The 17,070-nt window shown below is 37.7% G+C and overlaps 1 protein-coding gene across 1 annotated transcript in view; it reads left to right on the forward strand.

The window, feature by feature from the left end:
• The first annotated feature begins 2,180 nt into the window (after positions 1 to 2,180).
• Mitf (transcription factor Mitf) overlaps positions 2,181 to 17,070 on the forward strand; it is a 533,115-nt gene continuing 518,225 nt past the window's right edge. Inside the window, exon 1 of the mRNA XM_067140584.2 lies at positions 2,181 to 2,499. Within this exon, the coding sequence (XP_066996685.1) occupies positions 2,342 to 2,499 (158 nt within the window). The 5' untranslated portion in view covers positions 2,181 to 2,341. The remainder of the gene's footprint in view (positions 2,500 to 17,070) is intronic.

A 17,070-nucleotide genomic window follows, 5' to 3' on the forward strand; every position in this document is an offset into this window, starting at 1 on the left:
TACAAAAACCAAACCTCGAAAATAGTGTGTACTCCGACTCTCAAACATGATGAGACAGAATGTAGTTTCTGCGCGTTATTCACTGTTGACTTGCAACTATTTTGGTAGTGTATTTACTCAAACCCACATTTTATTACAACTTCCCGAGCACTAGTTCACATCTTGATGACACGATGTAATTATACTTTTGCCTTAACTGTAGCGCAAACCTTCATCTTTGCCAGACTTTCTCTCCCCGCAGTAATGCTCGGAACTTCGCCAGAGCGCTCTGTAACCATTACCGTGCCTGTCTACTATAAAATGTTGATTACGATCAACGAGCTAGAATAACATAGCGAGGCGGAAGCGCTGCCTGGGTGAAGCTAATAGAACGAAAGTCCGCCATGTTTCCTGTTGTCACACAAGCAAGGGGGCATGGCCTTTAAATGACGAAAAGTGTAGAAAATACGCATTTTAGAATCACTGGGGGAGAATTAAAGACCGTTGCCGATAGCTTGAAGCATTAAAGCGAATACCGCCACTTCATCATATTGCGGCACGAGGCCAACATCACGATTAGTTGATTGTAGGGTAGTTCGAAATCATCGCACAGTGACATACGAATAGGCCTCGGAATCGGAACAAAAGCGTTACCCTGCTTGGCTGTTGTGGTTAAGCGTAAATTAGAATAAAAACGATGGACATAAATATTTATGACAGGAAACCTTAAAATCATAGGGACCTATAATAGGTTACAACCTCATTCTGTTCATATTTTTAAAATTATTGCATCCTCATGAGTACTGTGTTCCTTTCTTAATCTGTTTACCCTCCCGGGTTGGTTTTTCCCACGGACTCAGCGACGATTGAATTCCTTGAAGAGGGAAGGAAACGGCCTTGGCGTTAAGTTGGGTCGGGGGATACAAATGTGAGGGAGGGCTGCACCTGCTATGCTGAACAGGGGCTTTGTGGGGGGAAGAAGGAAGCGGCCGTGGCCTTAAGTTAGGTACCATCCCGGCATTTGCCTGGATGAGAAGTGGGAAACCACGGAAAATCACTTCGAGCATGGCTGAGGTGGGAGTCGAGCCCACTCTACTCAGTTGGCCTCCCCAGGCTGATAGAATCCCGTTCCAGCCCTCGTGCCCCTTTTCAAATTTCGTGGCGGAGCCGGGAATCGAACCCGGGCTTCCAGGGGTGGCAGCTGCTCAAACCAGTACACCACAGAGGCGGCCCATGAATACTTTACCACAATAATCGTTTAGTGTAATTATTTATTATAATATAGTGGGATAACATGTTTCTCCCATTACCATATCATACTGGGATTACTAGCTGAAAGGTAAGCTTGAAAGTTGTCCATTATGAAGTGAGGCATAGTTTTAAAAACCAAGGCAACAGACATCTACAATAAAGGCTGTATACATTTCAAAAATAGCAGTAAAATACTGTATTTACCATACTTAGTGTACGTTTGAACGAAATAAGTTTTTTTTTGTGGTTAACGTTTTCTTGGTTGTGGGCGCTCCATTTTCTTTATTTGTAAATTTGAATGAAAATTAAATAGGGCTGGAAATGTACAGAGCATAAGCAACTGAATTGAGTGGGATACCATTTATCTCTTTTCGCCCTCACAACGCATTGTTCCGTTAATTCCTTGTTCTTTAAACGAAATCCGAAACAAAATTCGACAAATAATTACCGTGGCTATCCGTACTTTCGCTAAGTAAACAATAAGATGGATTTAATTACAGACAGAAATTACAAAAAGAATCTCGGCTATCAGTAATACTTGCTTAAAGTACCATATATCCTTGGTTTTATTACTCCGATTAGAACAACCATACGCTGAGCTTACGGCTGGCATTCTTGAAAGCGAGAATCGATGTTTTCACTTCTTAAAACTTAGGGAATTAAATTGGCATGCACGATCTCCCTGTCACCTCAACATATGCTCTCGCGCCAATTCGCTTTGTTTTGACAACCGTTAACATGGCTGCCCCTTATCAACTTGCTTCAAGCAGGGAGCGCTGATGACAGGCTTACAGCCCCTCTATGTTATTCTAGCTCGTTGATTACGATATCTTGAATTTTCTTTGGTATTGTTATTTGCACTCTTTTTGTAGGTAGCCTGGGTTTATATTTATTCCATGTGGTTGTGGTTATGATTGTAATGTCATGTAAGTTGCTATCTTTAAGGCGTGCATGTAGTAGCGTATTGTTATTTTTTCCTGGTTTTTCTCCCTTGTTAACGTAACCATTGAAATGCATTATGGATTATAAAGTGTTTTAGTTACTGTACTCTCCTATGGCGTTGTCATCTGTATGTTTTTAATAAATAGTGCCTGGTAGATAAACAAATATTATGAACATGTTTGAGTCCGGTATAGATATGGGCTTCGATTTGGATAACTTGACAACAGAAGATATCGAGCTTGGGCTTGATTTTGGCAAATTTGAGCAGGAACAGACTCTTCATTCTCAACAGTTCTATGAGTTAAAGTCGAAGACTGTACCTGAGAGGTAAGTAAGTAAAAATAATACTAAGTTTTAGTTCTCTGTTTTTATGAAGTATTTTCCCATGATATGTGTGTTAAAAACCGCTTGTGCTTGTTTTAGATTTAACTCTTCACTTATTTGACATAAGCGTTACTTATTGATAATATTATGACAGGGCTTCAATGCCATCGTGAGTACCGGTACTTTACAAGACCGAGGCGCGGTTAGGTATGTTTTTTTATAATTTCAATAAATGTCTGACATTACCCGGACGTATATCTGAGTGAAACAATAGACTGTTTGCTACGAGTTGATCACAGTGAGCTGTAAGAAATATATTTTACACCTGAGAATTATCTAGGGATATTATAAGAGCTAATCTTGTACACTTGATATGGGTTTATGAATTGTTTACTTTTTTTTTGTACTTGTGACCCTAGAACTGAATTGTCACTTATGAAGCAAATATATCTTTCTCCAGTTTGTCACATGGTCCTTTGCGTTGAATATTGTTAATCTATTAGCTCACAAGTCGTTCATTTGATGCTGGAAATTTTTATAGGAATCAATTAGATTGTAAATTATTTGTGGTGATCTTTCACAAAATTTGAAAAAAATATTGGTAATTTGCTTTATAAGATTCCAGCAGCCATCTGATGTCTGTAACGCTGCAGGGAGTGACTAGGTTCAGTATAAACTTTATAATATTACTTAGTATTATATCTGGGGTCACGTCGAGACCTGGGTTGCTATTGAAATTGTTGTAAGATTTAGTTATGGTGAACTATGAATTACTGGGCAAGTTGGCTGTGTGGTTAGGCGCATGCGGCTGTGAGCTTGTATCTGGGAGATGGTGGGTTCGAATTCCACTGTCGGCAGCCCTGAAGATGGTTTTCCTTTGTTTCCCATTTTCACACAAGGCAAATGCTGGGGCTGTGCCTTAATTAAGGCCACAGCCGCTTCCTTCCAACTCCTAGGTCTTTCATATCCCATTGTCGCCATTAGACCTATCTACGTCGGTGCGACTTAAAGCTACTGCCAAAAAAAAAAAAAAAAAACTATCAATACCTTTAGAACAGAGGATGTGTGTTGATATTTTGATTTAAGAATCTGTATCGGGACTGTTACTGGATTATCACAGCTTATGTCCCAATTATTTTAATTGGGCATAAATTGTGACATTAGGTTGTTGATTACAACAAGACTACTCATGTAGTATCTGAACAGCACTCTTGAAATCTAACTTTCTGATCATGACTCTAAGTTAGAAACAGTGAATGCAGGTTGTTGTCTACGTTGTGCTTGCCATATGCTGTACTCTAGCGGTTGAAATATTAAGTAGTTTTGACTTGTGCCTAATCTGTCCACACTTATGCTTGTTACATGCTGCACTCTAGTGCATGAAATTGAAGCATTGAGTCATGCAGCCACTGGTACTCCCTGAGCTTTGTACAATGTCTTATGTTGGCAAGCGGTGCCCATGAGATCTGGTTCAACTACTCAGACAAGCATTGCCCAAGTGCATTTCGAATTGCGCTTTTGTTCATATGAAGACAGAATAAGATAGGCTATGCATACATTTTCTTGAAATTTAAATTTAATATAAACTGTTCTTGAGAGGAAATTATCTCTTTTTCTTTTTTGTTTAAATTACATTGGTGGTGCCATGGCACAACAGTACTACCTCACGAGCCACCCCCGGTGAAGGTATAAGAACACTGAATAGTTCTTAATTTGTTCCAAGCACAAATAACAAAATATTGTAAGAACCCCTAATTTTGAATCAAGGACTTCACATAGTTATGCAAACAAGTAGTAACTTTATTCCCTAGCCTATATCTTCTGTGTAGGGCCTACGTATAAAATATAGCATCACAGTCGGACAGTTGATGAATGTTGAAACTATAGAAAGACAACTTATGGTTGTAATAGACATTATTGGTGGTGATGTTAGACAAGGGTAAGCTTTTTTGATAGTCCCTGCAAATTGCTTCCATTACAGCTGTCTTTTTACGTTGTTTCCTTGCTCTTCGCTTTCTTTCAGATGGCTCTTAGCTTGCGAACCTGGTTTCCCATAGTAAATAATTTTTCTCTGTAATCTCCAGTTTTTCTTGTTCAGTGACATTTTGTGAAAGCTTTAAATTCAAAGCCTTTAATTCTGCTGTAAATTTGTTACATGTTGAAAAGATATCGGTATGCGAATACTCAAATGCAATTTAAATTTGCTGTTAAATATCTTCTTATAGGCCTAGGTCTCATGTGAAACTTGAAGTTCAGGATTTTTTTAAGTATAACTCTTAGTATATTTTTAATGATAATTTCTTCTGGAAGGTATATTTTCTTCTCTTTAAATGAGCCTTTGTGGTATATAACAGCTTCCCCCTTTTCTTTGGATATTTTGCATGACAAGTTACCATGTATACCTCATTTATCCTTAAGAGATATTTCTATTTCCTTCATACCTGATTGTATCGTCGCCAGTCTACGCTTTGTTATTCCATGTAAAGCAATGAAGGACTTTTGGAAAATAGGAGCCGTCAGGGAGGACATCAGTAGACGAATAAGTTTGAGTGGTGTCTTTAAAAGTAGGAAAGATCACAATATGAAGAAAAAGTTGGAATTCAAGAGGACAAATTGGGGCAAATATTTGTTTATAGGAAGGGGAGTTAGGGATTGGAATAACTTACCAAGGGAGATGTTCAATAATTTTCCAATTTCATTGTGATCATTTAAGAAAAGGCTAGGAAAACAACAGATAGGGAATCTGCCACCTGTTCAACTGCCCTAAATGCAGATCAGTAGTGATTGATGGAAAAAAAAATATAGGAATTTCCCTCATAACTGCCATTTCATTCGACTCTTACCATGTATCAGAAAAAGCCATCTCTCGTAGGGGAATTGTAATGCCTAGACCTTCTATGTGCAGTTAATGTCACAGAAATCAAGCTGGTTAAATAAGAAGAATGACTGTTTGTTAAGTAGCAAATTAAATTTCTTGGTAAGTTCCTTTATATTATAGGGCTTGATTCTTGTGAAACATTCAAACAGTGAACATTTGCAGTCACTGCCTAGCACATGATATATTGCCCTAAGGTCCCTACAAACAGTACCATTCTACCATAGTTTTTCTCTTTTTAGCTGATTGATGAACAGATGCCTTCTCACCTTCATCTTCCAATGATTAACTCATTTTAGAGATCCGAAATGAACCACACCACTCTCAAACTTAAAAAAGTAAATACTACTATAATAAAGAACAACACATTATAAATACTTTTTAAAATATTTTTTATGCTATTTGTTCAGGGCATCGACCTAGAATGATCTTTTGCCCCTACAGTATAATTAACTTAACCTCAGATTATCACGCTCACAGCTCAACTGATGAAACTGGTGTAAAAATGCGTTTGGACTTGCCCCATTCTTTCCATGATGAGGACATGGAACGTTCTTTCCATTTCTACTGAAAGTTAAAACATCTGTATCTTGGTGACTTACTGCGTAATTTGAAAGTAATTTCAGCTGGCCTGTCGTGATGATGGTTGACCACCAGAATGTGCCATAAACTCATTCCCGTAAAAATGGACTTACCCCGTTCTTTCCGTGGGGTCTTAATGTATTACTGAGAATAAAGATAATTTCTTAGGAGGAGGACCTTTTTTTTTTTTTTTTGCTAGGGGCTTTACGTCGCGCCGACACAGATAGGTCTTATGGCGACGATGGGATAGGAAAGGCCTAGGAGTTGGAAGGAAGTGGCTGTGGCCTTAATTAAGGTACAGCCCCAGCATTTGCCTGGTGTGAAAATGGGAAACCACGGAAAACCATTTTCAGGGCTGCCGATAGTGGGATTCGAACCTACTATCTCCCGGATGCAAGCTCACAGCCGCGCGCCTCTACGCGCACGGCCAACTCGCCTGGTAGGAGGAGGACTGACCCTCCTAGCGCAGTCTTGGTAGTTGTTGATTGGAAGCTCTCCTTTAATTGAAATTTCTTGAAATCAGTGTTGGTAAATTTCATCTTGTAAATTGTGACAGATTTTCTCCTGATATTTTTCTGTGATGTTTGAGGAGGACTTTGGTGAGTAAGCAGACGTTTTCTCAAGGTTGACATCTTGTGGCTATTGTTGTTTGCTTACTTCTAGCCATATTGATCATAGGAAATGAACACATGGTGTACTCGCTTAACAATGGCTAGAATATAGGCTACTTTTGTAGTTCCATCAAGCAAATTGGCCACAGGGTGTGGGTCACATAGCGGCGAGCTTGCATTCAGGAGATCGTATGTTCAAACCACACTGTCGGCATCCTTGAAAATGGATTTCTGTAGTTTTCCATTTTTACACAAGGCAAATGCTGGGGCTGAACCTTAATTAAAGCCACGGTTGCTTTCTTCCCAGTTCTAGCCCTCTACTATCCCATCGTCACCATATGACCTGTCTGTGTCAGGGCGATGTGAAACAAATAGCAAACAAAGACAATTTTGTAGTTCCTCTGAATTTCCTCATAAGCCTCTCAGCCTTCATAAGTAATGAGACTTTATAATCTTCTTGAAATGGACATTCGCTCCAGCAAAAAAAGAATGAGAACATGGTTTTGTGTAAGTTCTTTGGAAGTACATTTTCTCAGAAACAGTTGAACCCATATACAAAGTTTTGTTGTAGGTATCCACAGGGTTTGTATCTACATATGAGGTGAATTATATTTTTTTAAATAATTAAGCGTCCTTTCCACAGTGGGGAGGCTTTTGCATCCCAGTGAAGCAGATAGCCTAGCCACAGATGCGACCATATCAGATGGGTATCTGTCGAGAGACCAGACAAACAAATGGTTCATCGAAAGGAGGGTAGCAAACTTTTGGAAGTTGTAAGGGTGGTAGTGATATGGCCTTCAACAAATTAATTTAAAAACCACCTAATCGATACTTTATTTTTTGCCTTGGGCAAAATTAAAAATACATTAGCACACATACAACATGTTTCAACAACTTAGTGGTCATCTTCAGCTGTATAAAGATAGTTGAGATGAAAAACGTTTGGACAGTAAGCACATTAAACCTTAAAACTATGTCCCATGGGATCTTGAAAACTATTGCTCTAGATGCTCTAAAAGAAGGGAAAGGGGGAGGGGGGTAAGGTAATGTGTGTGGATGATACTTAAATTACAAGTCGCGTCTACAATTGTGTTGAAAAAACTTATTAACTAATATACATATTTAAAATATTTAAAGCGTCTGTGGTGATACACTTTTCGTAATAACACTGGGTGGAATGAATAAAAAAGTCAATGTTTGTAACAGTCTTCAGGCATTTGTGAGAGGGTTACTTAAATGAAAATTCGTGTCTACATGATGTTAAAAACTTATTTACTAATAAACATGTGTTGATGGCGCGGAATAAACATCTTTCCAGTTAAGATCGTGAGGCAAGCTGCCCTAATTAGAAGACCGCCATTTTATATAACAGAGAAGCTACCAAAGGACCTTTGCAATTCAAACAATCAACACATCCTTTCACCACAATCTAAAGAGTAGTATTTGCAAATCAAACAGTCAACACACACGGCCTTTTACTATAACATAATGAGCAACATTTAAGGAGATATCATCACAAAATACAAACAACAAATACCAGAAGACTGGAATATACTCTGCATAGACTTTTTATTCAAGACCAAGTGTTTTTAAAAGTGCTTCACCATAGACGCTTGAAGATAATTTTTTAAATATGTTTATTAGTAAATAAGTTTTTATCATGTAGACGGGTACTTTAAGTAACCCTCTCACAATTGCCTGAAGACTGTTTCAAACATTGACTTTTTTATTCATGCCACCTAGTGTTATTTTATTTATTTTAAATATTTTAAATATGTATATTAGTTAATAAGTTTTTTCAACACAATTGTAGATGCGAATTGTAATTTAAGTATCATCCACACATATTAGCCCCCCATCCTTCCCTTCTTTTAGAGCATGTAGAGCAATAGTTTTCAAGATCCCATGGGACATAGTTTTAAGGTTTAATGTGCTTACTGTCCAAATGTTTTTCATCTCAACTATCTTTATACAGCTGAAGATGACCACTAAGTGATCGAAACATGTTGTGTGTGTGCTAATGTATTTTTAATTTTGCCCAAGGCAAAAAATGAAGTATCGATTAGGTGGTTTTGAAATTAATTTGGTGATTGTACTCATCGATACGGTCATGAAGTGGAGGGCTTGCAATGATATGGCCTTGTAATAATACCTAACATAATTTTGCTGTATTGATACTGCGACATGGCTGAAAGCAACGGGAGACTACAGCCATAACTAACTTCCGAGGACATGCAGTTCTCTTTGTATGAATGATGTACTGATATTCCGGAGGTAAAATATTCCCCCATTTGGATCTCTGGGTGTAGACTACACAAGAGGAGGCAATCGTCAGGAAGATGGATACTGACATTCTGTGAGTCAGAGCATGGAATGTTAGAACTTTGAAACATTTTGGTGGTTAGAGAACCTGAAAAGGGAGATTGACAGACTAAAGTTAGATGTGGATGCTATAAGTGAAGTACGTTTGCAGAAAGAGAAGGATTTTTGGTCAGGCTACTACAGAATTATCAACACAAAATCAAAGAGGGAAAATGCAGGAGTTGGTTTAATAATGATTAAGAAAATATAGCTGCAGGTAAGCTACTACTACCAGCATAGTGAAATGATTATTATTGTCAAAATAGACACCAAACCAATGCCCACCATAATAATGTAGGTGTATAGCCTACGCCTACTAGTTCAGCGTATGATGAAAAAATCAAACGATTATATAAAGAGATAGAAAATTTAATATAATATGTAATAGGTGACGAGAATCTAATTGTGATAGGGGACTGGAATGCAGTGGTAGGGAGAGGAAGAGAAGGTGGTACGGCAGGAGAGTTTGGATTGGAACAAAGGAATGGAAGAGGAAGATGGCTGGTTGAATTCTGCATTCAGATCATAATTTAGTCCTTGCTAATACTTGGTTCAAATACCACAAACAACAGCTGCATACGTGGAAGAGACCTGGAGATACTGGAAGGTATCAAATAGACTTCGTTGTGATTTAGGGAGAGGTTCAGAAACCAGATGTTGGATTGCAAGGCTTTCCCTGGAGTAGACTAGGACTCTGCCCACAACGTTTTGGTCATGAAATGCCATCTGAAGTTGGAGAAATAGAAGAAATGAAGGAATTCAAGGAGATGGGATCTAGACATGTTGAAAGTAAAGAGTGCGAGGGATTGTTTCAAGGAACATGCTGCACAATGACTAAATGAAAAGGCTGAAGGAAACACAATAGAGGAAGAAGGGACAGTTGTGAGGAATGAGGTCAGTAGGGCTGCCGAAAAAAGGTTAGGAAGAAATGCAAGATCAATTAAGAATCAATGGATAACTTGGGAGATACTAGACCTGATTGATGAACTACAAATTACAAGAATGCAAACAATGAGGAGGGCAGAAAAGTGTACAGGCGATTAAAGCTTGAAGTGGGTAGAAATTGCAGGACAGCTAAGGAAGACTGGCTGGAAGAGAAGTGCAAGGATGTTGAAGGTTGTATGGTCCTAGGAAATGCTGCATAAAGGAAAATCAAAGAAGACTTTGGAGAAAGGAAAACTAGGTATATGAATATTAAGAACTCAGATGGAAAACCACTCTAGGGTAAGAAGTCAAGGCAGAAAGATGGTAAGAATATATGCAACAGTCGTATCAAAGTAAAAATGTAGATCATATGGTTTTGGAACATGAAGAGGGTGTTGATGCTGATGAAATGGGAGACCCAATTTTGAGGTCAAAATTTGACAGAGCTTTGAGAGACTTAAATAAGAACAAGGCATCTGGAATTGATGACAGTCTGCATTACTGAGTGCCTTAGGAAAAACCAGCAAGGCGAGGTTATTCCATTTAGTGTGTAAGGTGCATGATACAGGAGAAGTGCCATCTGATTTTCGGCAGATCATTGTTATACCTATTCCCAAGAAAGCTGTTGCTGACAAGTGTGAAAAGTACTGCACCATTAGTTTACTGTGGTATCTCATGCCTGCAAAATTTTTACACACATTATTTTCAGAAGAATGGAAAGACTAGTTGAAACTGAGTTTGGAGAAGATCAGTTTGGCTGCAGAAAAAATATAGGAACACTTGAAACAATCCTGACTTTACGTCAGATCTTATCGGACCGAATTAAGAAGGACAAGGTCACGTAAATGGCGTTTGTAGGTCTAGGAAGAGCATTCGACAGTGGTGATTGAACCATGCTATTTGAGATTCTATACAAAAATCAGTCTGCTGTGTTAAGAATCGAGGGCTTTGAAAGAGAAGCATCAGTGCAGAAAGGCGTGAGGCAAGTCTGCAGTTTGTCCCCCTCTTTTTTTCAGTGTTTATATGGAACAGGTGGTAAAGGAAATCAAAGAGGGATTTGGAAAGTGAATCACAATCCAAGGAGGGGAAATCAAAACCCTGAGATTTGCCGATGATATTGTTATTTTATATGAGACTGCGTAAGATCTGGAGATATTGCTGAATGATATGGACAGAGTCTTGGGCGAGGAGTACAGGATGAAAATAAATAAGTTCAGAATAAAAGTAATGGACTGCAGTCGAATGAAGTCAGGTGATTTAGGGAATATTAGGTTAGGAAATGAAGTCATAAAGGAAGTAAGGCAGAAGTAAGGAGGACATAAAATGCAGACTAACACAAGCAAGTAAGACCTTTCTTAACAAAAGAAATTTACTCACTTTGAACGTTGATACAGGAATTAGACCTTTTTGAAGACTTGTCTGGAGCATGGCATTGCATGGAAGTGAAACATGGATGATAATGAGCTCAGAAAGAAAGAGAATAGAAGTTTTTGAAATTGGTGTTACAGAAGAATGCTGAAGGCAAGATGGATAGATTGAATCATGAATGAGGAGATATTGAATTGGTGAGAGGAGATCGATATGGCTAAATATGAGGAGAAGTGGTAGAGTGATACGACACATTTTAAGACACGCAGGACTTGTTGAGCTGGAGTTTGAGGGAATTGTAGGTGGTAAGAATGGTAGCATAGACCAAGGTATGAATATGACAAGCAGATGTAGGATGTAGTAGTTACGTAGAAATGAATAGCACAGGAGAGCTGCATCAAACCAGTCTATGGTCTGATGACTCAGATGATTAGTTCACACCAAAGTTAATAAACAATGTTAATGAAAACATTTCTCACCATGTATATAAACGTTTTTTTAACAAACTTCTTTAACATTGTGTCCACACCATAATATCTGTTATGGATAGGGCCAGGAAGGAGAAAATACTTACAGCTGCAGCTTTCATTATTTTAATGAGTGCAATTAGAGAGAAGCACAGACACAAAGTGTAGCAAAAAAAAAAAAAATATTGGAAAAGCATTTAGAATAAAGTTTGTAGAGGACACATATGTCAGAACTTTTAATTCATGATGCAACAGGCTTTCAAAACTTTCTGAGAATGTCCCCACATGACTTTCAGTTCTTGTGGACAGTAATTGGGCCTGAAATTGCAAAAACTTTGGTGTGAACTAATCATCTGAGTCATCAGACCATAGACTGGTTTGATGCAGCGCTCCTGTGCTTTACCAATTCCTTGAGATTGTTGTGTACAGCTTTACATACCTCAGGCATAATAAGTGAAATTGCTTGTTTTGTTACTCTTAGATAAATACATAAGTGAAGTGTAGGAGTCACCAGTTGCTAGGGATCTTAAAGTTATACTTACCCTATCATTAATGGAGATGGCATTCCAGGTAAGAAAGAAAGATAGTATTTATGTAATCTATTTAGGCTAGTATTATTCTGATCATATACAAGTGGTTATGGAAGGTTAGGTTATAAATTCAGTGAGAAGCGAAGCTGGAAATTACTTAATTATTTTTATCACAATCCACATTAAAAATAAGTTTCATTCACCAAACATAAAAAAAATACATTAGAACATAACTAAAAGAATACAAAATTAAGAATACTTTACATTACACCCATACATTCGCTTCCAAACTCGTGCTCTCAATCCCACACTCGTCCCCGCTCACTCACACTCGCCCCAATTCACTCAACCACACTTGCAATCCCACTCTATACTATACCAAGACGTGTAACTAGGGTTGCCAGATTTCCGGATGGCAAATAAGGAACACTTGCTTGATTCCAGATAGCAAGTACGGAACACTTCCATTTCCTTGCAAAATCGCCAAGTTAAGACACCGTAGCCATGATTAAGAGAAGAGACCTTGGTTATATTAGCAAATAAATACTGGCAATAATATAACAGCATCAGCATGAAATATGTAGGTACTTCATTTATTACAAACTAATAATGCGTTAGTCTTTACATTGAAATGAACATTTCACAATTACTTGTCGTTTCAAGATACAGTTTGTAACAGTTTCATAGTCAACAAAACTTTCTTGAGATATTCCATACAATTCTCATCATAGTTGAAGTACACAAGAAGTTCATTTTTTATTAAATCTACTGAGTATCTGCTTCTGTCATCTCTCCATTTTATTGCCATTGCTGAAAATACACTTTCACTGCATACATTTGATGTAAATATATTTAAGACAAACTTAAGTACCATCAAAATGTTCTTCAGTTTTTCTGAGCCAATTAAGCCAGTGATATATACCCCCGCATCTGGTACTGTTTTACTTCGGAGAGTTAGTTATAACTTTTCACCAGCACCACCCCCATCAGGAAACAATTAGACTATTCCTACAACTTCTGAACATATGTCATCAATATTCAGCTTTTCCTGTAAACCTAGTGTCTCCGCTAACTTCTAAATCTTGCTGAACTGAGGTGAGTTTTCTAGAGTTATACAATTCGGTGAGAAAACATTAGAATCATCACTAAAATCAAACCATGAGCATAGATAATTAACGCAAACCTCAGACATCTATAAAATCATTTTCACAGACTTTAACTTCCCCAGTAAACAAATCATTCAATTTATTTAATGTGCAAGTCACTTTGTAACTAAAGAATGATTCCCCCATTCTCTGTTCCAGTTGCATTTTCAAGTATATCATAACAGTATATACCTCACAGACTGACTGTTAGATCACTCTTTGCAAGACTAAATATATTTATTTAGACTAGGTTATTTATATGGAAAATATCTGCTAAATATAATGAAAAATGTAGATACAATTCTACTGGAAGTGTCAATTTTGACCGCTCCGGCGGTTCTAGTGTTAAACTATGTTCGGAAATTCTGTTATAAATTTGTTGAGACATTTTTATAGCACTTTTGTCTGCATCTTTGTAGAAGTCTGTAATTCTGTTACAAATATCTTGTTTTTCAACAAAATACCTCACAGCTATTGGGAAACATTTTTGGTTTCCTTTATTTGAAGCATCAAAACCCACACACACAAAAAAAATTCTCTTAATTCTTTTGTTACACATTCCACACTATATGGACCTAATACAGCTTTCACTAGAGCCTCACACTTTGTCTTCCCAAACAATATTTTATTTGCTAGGGAAGAATCCAGAAACAGTTCTGACAGAAGTTTGACATTGCAGTCTGTGCTGGCGTAACTTAGGTGGTGTTTTACAGCATGGTATACAAGCGTAAGTTCCGATGCACTTTTCTGAAGAAAAAAAATAGGCCAACATTAGAGTCTGCTCGTTTAAAAAAATGTACGCTGGCCCATCTCTTACAATTAAAATGTTGATTTACCTATTCTGACTCTGAAGATTTTTTTCTGAAAGTAGCTTTTCAATACAGTTTGCATGCCATGCTGAATTCTGCCTCTCCTTATGCGAAGCACTGTTGAAATGTTCCCGTACATCCGTTATTCTGCCATGACTAATAGAAAAGCCTACTCCAGCTATTCCAGTACACACTCTGCATCTCTCTTTTGTACTTCTTACCCATGACGTGCTGTAATTCTGCAAAATCGTTTTCCCAGACGGAACGATACTGCTGCAACCTCTTTTCTTCTCTGTGTCTTTCTCTTCAACTTCATCGATCTCTCCCCATTCTCGTTTATTTATAAATTTAGCCATTATGGTTATTACTCAAAATATTCCATGTAGTTAACATAGCTATCGTTTATATAACACACTATGCTAAAACAATTTCTTGTTTACCGCACACATCCTGCGTCCGCTCACAATGCAACCCAAGAATAAAGTTGAGGAGACTCGTGCTCTACATACCCACTAGTACCGCTAGCACACTGCCAGAGGCGTTGTTATCAACTGTGATGACCAATCATTCGTCAGAATCACGATGCGCAGGTCGCCTGCGGGAGTCAAATCAAAAGACCTGCATCTGGCAAGCCGAACTTGTCCTCGGACACTCCCAGCACTAAAAGCCATACTCCATTTTATTGGTTAGAATACAGAATATTTTGATCATAACCGCGTACTTTTTCAGTACTATACTATTATCTAAACTGCGATATTTAAAAAAAAAGGAACGTTGGGCGTACGGTTTAAAGGGTGCACCGTATGTGAAACAAAATGAGAAAAGAAGTATTGTTCCGGGCAAAACCGTACATCTGGCAACACTACGTGTAACATTTCAGGTTGATGATACACAGGTGGACTTGGGCCCTGACGATACCTCACAACAAATTCACCCCAAAAGAAAAAAGGAAAAGGACTGGTGAAAGCATTGATGATACATCAGAGGCATACAGTGCATTCCAGCAAGTGGCACAAGCACCAGTGGACCAGAGGATGATTTTGATTTGCTACAACATATGTATGTTACAATATGTGTGTTTGATGTGAAATGTTACACATTATGGTAAAGGATTACAATACAAAATTTAAAAAAAAAAACATTAGAACATAACAAGAATAGATATACATTAAAACATAGCAGAATAATTATGATAAAAGATACATTAGAATACAGCAGAAAAATTACTTCACATTTGTATATTCCTTTATGCACATTATGAAGTTTGTTCACTGGGCTTTCTAACACTATAGCTTCACCACCTTCACTAGAAAATTGTTCCATTGAAGCTTTAATTATGATATGATTTATTTTGAACTTCGCTGTTGCCAGAAGATGAGGATTATTTTTAAATTGGTGCAGTTCATTGCCAATGAAATGCCCATACAAATCAAAATCATCCTCTGGTGTAACTAGCACTTGTGCCACATGCTGGAATGCACTATATGCCTCTGATATTTTATCATCAGTGCTTTTAACAGTCCTTCTCCTGTTTCTAAATTTGTTGTGAGGAGGTACTGCTTCCATGAGTACTCCTATCCATTTCCATCACTGGAGGAAACTGACTTTCAGTGCTCACACTGCATATATCGTCAGAGTCGAAGTCCACTTGTGTATCATCAATTCAAAATGTTCCAAGGTTTGGTATAATAAATGTTGAAACATGATCGGTTCTTGATACTTTCGTAGGCGTAGTATTTTCTTTGGTCTTAAATTATTAAAAGGGCACTCAACCATAATTTTTCAATGTAAGTTAAGGTACTATGAAACCTTTATTTGTTTGCTTATTTCAGGTTCCACAAGTTGACACAGGCTGGTTAAGAATAGAGAGAGGATTTTATGGAGTATGGAATTTGTCACTGTATTGGGGCAGTAGATGGTAAACATGTGGTACTACAATCCCCTCCAAATAGTGGTAGCCACTATTACAACTACAAAGACACCCACAGCATCGTCCTTTTGGCTGCAGCAGATGCAAATTACATGTTTATTTATTTTGATTTGGGATCTAATGGGAGACTATCAGTTGGCGGAGTGTATGTCAATTTTAGTCTATATTCAGCAATTACAAATCACCTGTTAGATATTCCGAAACCCAGCCCACTTCCTGGGAGAGACATTGATACTCCGTATGTATTTGTAGCCGATGAAGCATTTCCATTGTGCACAAGTATCATAAAACCGTACCATGGTAGTTTTGAAAGGGGATCACCTGAAAGGATCTACAGCTATCGGCTTAGCACGGCTCAGCGGATAGTTAAAAATGTGTTTGGAATAATGACAACAAAATTCAGAGTTTTCAGAAAACCAATAATGCTTGTTCCAGCTAAAGCTAGAATTATTGTAACTGCATGTATTGTACTTCACAACTTTTTGCGTAGAAATAAAGCTGCAAGAAATACACTCCTCCAGGTTCATTTCATATTGAAGATACTGAAAATGGGACAGTCACTCCGAATATTGGAGACTGGATGAATTTGAACTGCGACTTATACAGGAAGGACATGGTAGGCCAGCGCAAGATGCTAAGAATGTGTGCCTTGAATTTACAAATTACAGTATTTTTTGAGTTAGGAAGGAAGTATGCCATGGCAAGATAAATGTGCATAAATCTGTTTTGGTTATAAGATTGCAATGGGATTGTTATTCTTCTATGGCATATTTGTTTACATAGCTCATTAGTATAATAATGTAGTCACTAGAGCTCGGAAGTTCATGTATTTGCATGTTTTTTAGGGGTTAAAAATGTATTCTTATACAAATTATACAAATTATGGAACTTACAGTCATTTGAACATGCTTTTATGGTGCATATAACTGCATATTTTCATGATTTTGATAAATGCATCATATTTTAATATCT

The sequence above is a fragment of the Anabrus simplex genome, chromosome 2 (genome assembly GCF_040414725.1).
Source record: "Anabrus simplex isolate iqAnaSimp1 chromosome 2, ASM4041472v1, whole genome shotgun sequence".
Taxonomy (NCBI): Eukaryota; Metazoa; Arthropoda; class Insecta; order Orthoptera; family Tettigoniidae; genus Anabrus; species Anabrus simplex.